Genomic DNA, 9,399 nt, shown 5'->3' on the forward strand with positions numbered 1-9,399 from the left:
CATGTGTTTCCTGTCACAGACGAGACTCGTTACCAGCAACATTTAATGAAAGTATTTTAAATAATAAAATTATTTTAATTAATAACAAAGTATTTTATTTAATAAAGTATTTTGATTAATACAAATGAATAACTGTCCCTGTATTATCATTAATTAGAAATATAAAGAAATTGATATTGCCAGCTTTTAATGTTAAAGCAAATGTTATCTTCAATATGTTCTATTGTATAATGTTAATACATGTTTTGCAAGTAAAAAGAGTGACTTATCTGTACTTGTCCAATAAATGTAGTAACATGTAGTGCAGTAGAATTATAAAGAAGAGCACTTAGGTAAATATACTTTCCATCATTGATTCTCGTAAACTAAATGCGGATGAATAAATGAGAAGGGATGAGTTTTACACAGTCAATGACAAAATTAAGTTTATTTCATATGATCGGCCATTATCTTTCAACACCTCTGGACAGGAAAGCATGGAAGCGAACACGACGAGAAAAGCAACAGAAACTCTCACCTCTCCCTCTGCTACGAGCTTACAAAATCGTATCAGTAAAACTCCAGGTAAAGCAAAGTGAGGGGGATTTCCAAAATAATTGTTTTTGGTCGGTCATAAAGTGAAAACTCTTTTTGCATAGGGGGGATTTCTGGCGGGTGGAAAAGGCACAGTTTTAAACATCCAACCAAGATTAGCCTCACAAAAGCCAGCCCAAGTCTTACACGCAACATTTTCATTTGGAATGAAGTGAACATGTGTAGTCTGGCTTGTGAGGCTACACCGACTGACGAGGAAACACTGAACTTATCAGTTAATAAGGGGCCAGCTGTTTAACTTACTTGCATAGAGTGCATAATCTTTGCAGCAAAACAAATTTTTACCAACCTGAGGGAGAAGATGGCAGCAAGGCACAAAGTCAAGCATTTTCACAAACATACAGTATATAACACACAATACACAAAGATATACTTTTGAAGTCCATATAAGCATTTATATTCCGAACTGTATGTGTCGTAAATAAACTGAATATGTGCGTTGCAGTGAGGCTAGTCTACAGGAGGCCGTTTCACCGGTGATTGTCAACAAAAGGCAGGTTCACTGAACATACATCAGCTATAAACAGCAGCAGTGCTACATTCCTATTCTAGAAATAACAGTGATCCCTTGTTTTCAACATTTCACAATACAAACACAAAATTTTGTAATCTTAAAAAAACAATATATAATAATAATATTGGAATGTTTTCCCTCGACAACCTCATGATTACCAGGAAGAGTGGAAGCAGGGACAAGATGGTCCGAGATCTCCAGGCACTTAAGAATCATAAGAAGAATCATACAGCAGAGGGGGAAACTTTAGTGCATCGAGGCGGAGGAATTATTCAGCATATGGAAGTCAAAAGAAAAGAGAAAACAGAGTGAGAAAGAGCGAGAGTAAAGGCAAAGAGGAGGAGGAGGGGGGCACAGTGTGGTGATCGGGTGAGCAGCTCCGTGACAAGGGGGAGCCGACGTGCAAGCAGCGGGTTTATCTGCAGGAAAAAGTGCAGAGAGGCTGTAGGTTCCAGTGCATGTCTATCTGTCTGTCTTTGGTGTCTTTGGCTGAGATTAAGGAGCTTGAGCTTTTTTTTAGTCTACCTGTAAATTGAGAAGTCAAACTGCAGAATGCTGCCAATTTCCTCCCAGCTCAAATGTCAGCAAGGTAGGAACTGATCTAGAATTACCCTTGTTATCCAATTCTTAAAATTTTATTTTTTTACAAAATAGGAAAATAATCCTAGATCAACAAACCCCACTCTTACGCACTTATGGAATATAGGCCCTGGTGTGAACCTCGATGCCACGGCGAAGTGCAGCTCTGTTAACTGGTCCTGAGTCAGTGGAGTGTATGTGCATGTGTGTGTGTTTGGTGGAGGATTGCTCCATTCTATTGGTCAGAGCTAGTGAGAGGCACCAAATGTGCAGTCTCTACCGGGGAAGTTTTCGACCCTTGGAGTGACTTTGTATCCCGCATCGTGGGCGCACCCTCACTGTCCACACCCACCACCACAGCAGCAGCCTGGCGCTCATATAGGCTCCCCAGCAGCTGGGCCGTTTTGAAGACAGAGGCGTGACCTGCCGGCTGCAGCGACTGGACCTTCTCCAGGTTCTGGAGGGTCCGCAGCATCTCTGCAGACACGATGGGCAAATGCTGCTCCTGGATCAGACTGTTGCTGGCAGGCCGCAGGACGGTGTCGCGCTGGCCCGGAGGCCTCGGGGCCGTCCTGGTCCGCTGGGTGGCGGGCGCTCGCACGGAGCTGCTGGACGACAGCTTCTTTTGCGGCGGGTGGGGATCCTTGTCCTCCACCGATTGGTCACTCGAGGATATCGTGCTGTCATCAGAGTCATCGCTCACACCGCCGCCGTCGTCATTGCCGCTATTGTCGTCGTCGTCTTCTTCTTCTTTGGCGCCGTCTCCATCTGTGATATAGATCATGTCTTTGGGCAGAGAGGTGAACTGGTAGACGAGACGCTGGCCTTCCACTTTATTCAGTATCCCCCTCTGGTAGTAGTACCTACACGAACGCAAAGATCATATTTGGTCAGAATTTAAGAACAAAAAAACCCACTAAGTAATCAGCGCCATGTTTCAGGTTAGAAATAGATCAACGACCAGCACTCAGCAGGGACATTAAAGTGAATATTTCATTCATGTCAATTTCTAGGTCTTCTCCTTTATCATCATCACTGATGTGCTCTGTTTTGTTGTTTGATGATCCATTTAAACTGATGAAATGAGAAATTAACATGAGCAATCATTTCTTTGTGCCAAATTGGCCATATATGGTGTTTCCACTGACTGATTTACATTTGCCAGCCTATTCTTGTCAAGTGACAGAAGTAATCACAATACTGCCTACAGCATTTTGATAAAGAAATATGTTGTATAACAGAATATTTTGGTTTTAATAATTTATTTTCAAAGCACTTTATAATTGTTTTCTCTCACAAAAGAGAATATATATGAATGCAGCCATTTCTTAAATGTGGTTTACAATGTTTCCTCTTTTTGATTAATGTATTTTTAACATGTAGCACAGTTTCACAGACAGTAAATAGACCATGTCACTAAAGAGTGGTGTTCCACATTCTCTTCATCACCATAGATATCCCGAGTTGGCAGACTGCTTACACCATGCACATGAACTCATTGTTAAGAGCTTATCGGGGAAACAGGTCTGATCTCATTGTCGGCAGCAGAAAGCATCAAACATGTAAACTCTGTGATGTGACGTTTGAGTGTTGCTCACCTGAGCGCTCTGCCCATCGTCTCGTAATTCATGTCGGGCTTGTTCTTGTGTTTGCCCCAGAGTCTGGCCACTGCTTTTGAGTTGACCAGCTTGAAAATCCCTGCATGGGGATTAGTCCATTTGATGTAGCGGGGGCAGACCTGTCGATCCTGCAGCAACTCCATGAGGAACTGCCACAGGTACAGCGTGTTTCCTCCTGAAGCACAAACACAGGAAATGGGAAGACAAGGACACAACATGGAAAATGACTCAAGTAAAAGGTGTGGTATAAAAGCCACTGATCCCCTGTGATCCATCTAAGGCATTTTTGTACATGGAATTTACTGGCTTCATCTGTCTGTGAAAGTGTTGGCTTTTTGTCATTCAGACATTATAACATACACTATTTAGTTGTCTTTATTCTGATGTCTTTATTTAGACATGACAATCACAGAAAGAGGAACATGCCTTTGTGAAACTTGGCACCTGGTGCAAGAGGTAAACAGCTTTTAAGCTTTTTACACTGAGGATTTTAATACTTATTTTGCTGTTGAAGTATTAATTAATGACCATTATGATCTCAAAGTATGTCCGCCCCTGCTTCTCACAGTGAAGCCCCTAATTTATTTTCTCTTCAGCCTCATTATTTAAAATAATTAGACATAACATACGTTTTACTAGATATTTATTCACTATCCAAGCAGGTAACATGATAGTTTTCCAACTTCTTTGCTTCCATTCCATGAAGGGAAAAATATTTTTTACAGACTGAGCTGGCATAAGAAGAAAATTCACAATTAACTAATTTTTAACATAATATGTCATAATATGTACATACTAATATACACATTAATACATAATATGTCAGAAAAGCGTAAAGACTGCCTGATAAAAAATTCCCACAGCCCAATCCCATCTCTTTAGATTGCTTATTGTATTTGTGACCAATAGTCCAAAACCCAAAATAAATTCAGTTTATTGATAAGTATGAGAGAAAAAAAGCATAAAATCCTGATATGTGAGAAGCTGGAACCTTTGAACGTTTGTTATTATTTCTTCATAAATCACTAATCAATGATCCAAATATTTTCTAGGTCTTTTTCTGCCAGTGGACTAATCTGCGAATCTTTGCCATTCTATTTATTTAACTATCTTTAAACTGGCTCATTCATGGTGTTTTGGGGTTTAATAGATACTGTTTGTAAGATGTTATTTACCTTATCTTTTATATAGACAAGGGATTATAATAATTCACAGCTGCTATCCAGATAGTGAACAAGACCTGCCTTTCATTGTTCTCTGTGCCCATTGTATCGCCGCAGCCTTCACATCAGGCAGTCTTATGGCATCTATTTCAGTCTTTCGCTTGACTTTTGCTGTTATTTAAATGTTAATAAAGCTTCTTTCAGACATGCTCTGAAGTCCGGACATTTTCAGGACAATTGCCTGCCAGCCCTCTAGTAAAATTTTCGGAAAATGTCAAAATGGGGGATTTTAGGTGGACATAACTCTGGCACGTATTCATACATGTGACCAACATGTAAAATTCCAATTGCATGTAAGTAATGGGTTGCATGTCTGACAGTGGCCTGATTTACCTTTGTTGTATCTGTCCTTTTTCACTGTGATGTCTGGTGTGGGAGAGTCTGCCCTCCGATGTTGAGTTTTTCTCCCTGGGTAGATGAAGAATAAAAGCACATAATTAACCCATGATATTTATTACAATCACACCAAGCCAGGTCGGTGTTCTGACGAAAAAGTAAACAAATAAGTCGCCAACCTCTCTTTCTGGACTGCAGCTGTGCCGCAGGCTTCTTTGTGTGCAACGAGTGCCAGTGTGACTGGTCAACAGGTCCCACAATCCCCTCCGCTGACACCGTCACCTGGGTAACAGGAGCAGTGATGACATCACCCAGTGATGGTAAGAAGGTCTGGGCTGCAGGGGGGCATAAACAGATTTAATGAAAGAGAACAGCACTGTGACCACCGTTTCTAAAAATAACACCCAACAGTCAAACATGTCCTACATCAAAAAGCCGAGGTGGGGCGAGGTTTTTAGTGCGACATCTTCTCTGTGTTAGTGAGCATTCGATCAGAGTTTACTCAGCTGTGTGTGTGTGTGTGTGTGTGTGTGTGTGTGTGTGTGTGTGTGTGCGTCTCCTTACAGTAGTGCTGTTCCAGGGAGAGGGTGTCAGTGCAGTCTATGTTGAGAAGTGAGTCAGCAGCAACAAGCGTCTCCATGGTCTCTTCTTCTCCACTTTCACATGGCTCCACTACAGATCACAGACCACGACACGTTCAGCGAGTGGAGGGGGGTGGAATTCACAAAGAGGAAATGATTAAATGTGAGAGACATAAAAAGCTCAGTTCAACCAAATTATGAAACGATATTCCCGTGCTTTGTTGGCATCTAGAAATGTAAATAGTTTTCATTTTAAGGATGTGAGTCTCCGCCGCCATCCAATTACACTGGGGACAAAAGGAATTTCATTTGCGACCCAAAAGGCACCATAATATTACATGTGAAAAGAAAAATTTCTTTACACAATGTCTGACTAATCTGGATAAACAGAACACAGATATTTGGACATTTTACAGTAGGAAAAGCACAAGTGTTAAGAACAAAATGAATGATGACTGGATTCCTTTTGGCTGCATCAGGTTCAGGGCACTGGGATTGTGCAGGTTAGCTCACTCGAACAGCGCAGACTCCTTGTTCATGTTATTTGTAACATCTGTGCTTTTTCTACAACACTATATCTATTCTGTATATGTGAAAATATATATGCTTGCTAAAGGCCTGTTATCTACAGTAAATGGGTCGTTGTTTGTGTTGAGAGATGTTGTTGTTGGAAATTTTAATACACACATTCCTGTCTTAATTATCTCTCCAGTATATTATTCATACTGCAACTTTGCTATATTGTAAGCACCACAAATGAAATGAAATTTGCCTTCTTTCTACTGGGATGACGCAAGATATCAAAGTGACAGATATCTGAAATTTGGAGAGGTACACAACCAAACTATCAGACACCACCGGAGCGGTGGTAACACCTCGCTGCTGTGTGACGTTCACCCCGCAGCTCGAACAGAAGGGTTCACGCACCCCACTCACTGTGAGGTGGGAGGGGCTTTCCTGGAATTGTTCAGTTGTAATTCACAGCAGTTGGCCGAGATGGACCTATGAATGAATTCTTAAGAAACACAGCGATCTAGTCATTGTCCATGTTTAGGCAAAGAAGTATGCTTTTACACAACTACCACCTGGAATTGCAGAAGCTGGGCATTTCAAACATGTATATTTATCCACTGCTTATAGTGATCCGTGTAGATGTTTCTGTCACACGGGGGAGTCGGTGGGAAAGTGAAGCGTGTACCGTGCATTTGCACTACTGTAGCTGGAATAATAAATACATTTCATGGTGATAAATATACTCGTTGGCTACGATTAGCCCATGCACAAACTGTTAACTGCAGAAGCAGCATTTTTTGAGAAACACACCAGTTAAAGTCAGAGAGGTTTGTTTGTAGTTTGGGTGAACTGACCCTTTAATGACCCAAACAGATGACCAAGTATAAAGTCTTGGATATTTGTCCTGGGCTCCAAACAGTTAAGATGGACCAACTTTTTCTTTGGTCATGCAATAAGCACAGTAGCATAGACAGCAAGTATTTCTTCCAACTAGGACATCATTTAAAGGAGGGTCTACTTTGTTTTTAATAGTGCGCTTCTTCTGTGTGCGTGACGTGACCAGGCTGAAGAGCGCGCAGCAGCTAGAAAAAACATCTGCTAGCCAACATCTGTTTGCCGCGAGCTCGAAACCCCCTTCGGCCGCCGAGAAAAAAAAAGGAGCAGACCGATGTCCGGAAAGTAACCGGTCCATGTGTACACCTGGAGCGCTGCTGCTTCTGCTCGGTTAGCCGAAGTTTAACCGAGCCTCGCCGTGCCCGACATTCAGCTGCTCCCTCGGGCCACAACAACATGGGGGGGTGAAAACAGCCCGGCACAGCGACAGAACTTACTTTTAATTCGCAGCACTGGTGAGGAACAAGTTACAACATGTGTCCTGTAGCCAGAGTCGACCTCGTCCACATCCTAACCGGGCTCGTTAGCTGTCTCTTTCACCAGACACGGGGCTAGGTATGTTTTGTTTCACTTCCTGAATTTTTGCGGAGGATGGTCCATGTGCGACAGGAGCGTCTGCGCATGCGCAGTCCGAGGCTTTTCCTTTTTAATAGCTGGAGTGACTTTTTTTTCAAGTTTGGTGAAAACTTGAATAGAAAACCTCGCAGAACAAGGGCAACGCTGCTCAAGAGTCATTCGAATGGGATGAAATGTGTGTGTCTGTGTGTGCGTGTGCGCGTGTGTGTGCGTGTGCGCGTGTGTGTGTGTGTGCTCACTGACCTTTGATCATCTGATGGTAATCCTCCTCCGCCTGTAGACCTGCATACGAGAGCAGGTGTGAATGGGGAACCTGCTCTACGATCACTGCAGGGTAGTGACAACCCAACTACAACACACACACACACACACACACACACACACAGAGAAGAGGGGGATTAGACAAGATCACATCAGATTTGAATTTTTTTTTAATCATATGCTTCAAGTATTTTCAAACACAAAGGGTGAAATCAGATTAAATTAGGTCAGATTACAGTTTAATCTCACATTACTGTTCAATTTGTCTTAGTCTGACGATTACAACTCTGTTCCAACACCCAAAGACACTTACTTACCTGTGACATGTTAAAATGGTCACTGGCAAAGTCAAAGATGAGCTCTGACTGCTGCAGCATGGCTGAATGTCCCAAACACACACACACACAAACTCGCAGCTCTAAATGGGTGAAAACAGCATCGCAGCTTTTCTCTGAAGACTGTAAATAACTGCGCAGGTTCTGATGTGTTTCTGCGTCCAGACAGGTCCGGTGTGTTTTTAGAGAGAATGTCCCGACGGCTATCAGAGTAGATCTACCAGAGAGCTCCCACCAGGATACGACGAGGCCATGCAAACCAACAGTGGAAGAGTGATGCGAATAAACTAATTGACCAGAGAGACACAGAGGCGTCACAGGAAACTCATGCTCGCTCGCTCTGCTTCGACTTTCGATGAGGAAGTGGGGGCTGCCAAACCGTCCTGTGGGCTGCCTGAAACGAGAACAAATGTGTATGAGGTGAGGCAGAGCGTCACACCTGCAGCCAGTCAAAGTCAAAAAGTATTTTTTTTTTCATGAAATATCCTCGTATCCAAATAAAGAAACGTGTCCACTCTGATCTGAGACGCGGAGAAAACAGAAAAGTTTGCTTCCCCTCTTTCATAGATCTCATTCTTTTGCTCTTATCTTGCTTCTTAAAGAGGCTAAACCAGCAACAGGAAGGAAGCGTTTGCACTGCAATGTGTGCCGGGGCTGTGTGTGTGTGTGTGTGTGTGTGTGTGTGTGTGTGTGTGTGTGTGTGTGTGTGTGTGTGTGTGTGTGTGTGTGTGTGTGTGTGTGTGTTACGAGCAGGGGGGAGGCAACTGGTGTTCAGCTTGAAACACTATGTCTTTGCACAACGTTCAAGGTTTTTAAGGCCGTTGTGTGCACATTCCTCATGCGATGACTGTGAAGTGGTCATTCAGAGCAGAACTATAAAACAAACTCCCCCAGGAGTTCTCTCCTCCTCCTCATTTGTTTTTCTTTCCCTCCTCTTTCCCTCGCTCTCTGGCCATCACCTGACTACTAATACCATTTAATCATTTTCGGCCCTCTCCCTGGATGTCCTGCCTGAGTCTGCGGACCATCCCCACTCCTCTTGATCTTCATGCTCAAGTCATTGTGTTGTTAAAGTGAAGTAAGTAAAGCCCCCCCCCACCCACAAGTTCCACATTTAGCATTGCAGGCACGCCCGTGTTTGACTTCAACTCCTCTCTGTTCACGATCACATGAGCATCAAGGTTTTTTTTTGTGTAAAATAAAATCTCGCACTGTGAACCATCTGCTTCCAGTGAGCTAATTTTAACCTCAAGAGTTCCTACATTTGATCCCATTAATCTTCAGTTTGGTAAAAAACAAACAAAAAAAAAAATATATATATTTTTATACCCCAGCTGTCAAACAGACAGAGAGAATGCAAGTTGCGGCTGTTTT

At 42.6% G+C, this 9,399-nt stretch overlaps 1 protein-coding gene across 2 annotated transcripts; it reads right to left on the reverse strand.

The window, feature by feature from the left end:
* Positions 1–408: 408 nt before the first annotated feature.
* LOC118311762 (ETS-related transcription factor Elf-1) lies at positions 409–8,489 on the reverse strand. Of its 2 annotated transcripts, XM_035635879.2 has the most exons (7): positions 8,008–8,489; positions 7,673–7,778; positions 5,430–5,537; positions 5,045–5,200; positions 4,863–4,937; positions 3,286–3,481; positions 409–2,550 (listed from the first exon to the last, which is right to left on the reverse strand). In XM_035635879.2, exons 1-7 carry the CDS (start codon positions 8,065–8,067, stop codon positions 1,923–1,925), a joined length of 1,329 nt encoding a protein of 442 aa, XP_035491772.2. In that variant the 5' UTR covers positions 8,068–8,489; the 3' UTR covers positions 409–1,922. The 2 variants fall into 2 exon arrangements, with proteins under 2 accessions (XP_035491772.2, XP_035491773.1); XM_035635880.2 differs by lacking the exons at positions 7,673–7,778; positions 8,008–8,489 and adding an exon at positions 7,291–7,639.
* Positions 8,490–9,399: the final 910 nt, after the last annotated feature.

This window comes from Scophthalmus maximus, chromosome 5 (assembly GCF_022379125.1).
Source record: "Scophthalmus maximus strain ysfricsl-2021 chromosome 5, ASM2237912v1, whole genome shotgun sequence".
NCBI lineage: Eukaryota > Metazoa > Chordata > Actinopteri > Pleuronectiformes > Scophthalmidae > Scophthalmus > Scophthalmus maximus.

Bases quoted from the DNA above. Each gene is read 5' to 3' on its own strand.
- LOC118311762 (XM_035635879.2), bottom strand. From the start codon at position 8,067: ATGCTGCAGCAGTCAGAGCTCATCTTTGACTTTGCCAGTGACCATTTT. The intron at 7,779-8,007 runs GTAAGTAAGTGT...TGTGTGTTGTAG, and splicing joins ACCATTTTAACATGTCACAG to TTGGGTTGTCACTACCCTGC. The intron at 5,538-7,672 runs GTCAGTGAGCAC...TGTGATCTGTAG, and splicing joins TTACCATCAGATGATCAAAG to TGGAGCCATGTGAAAGTGGA.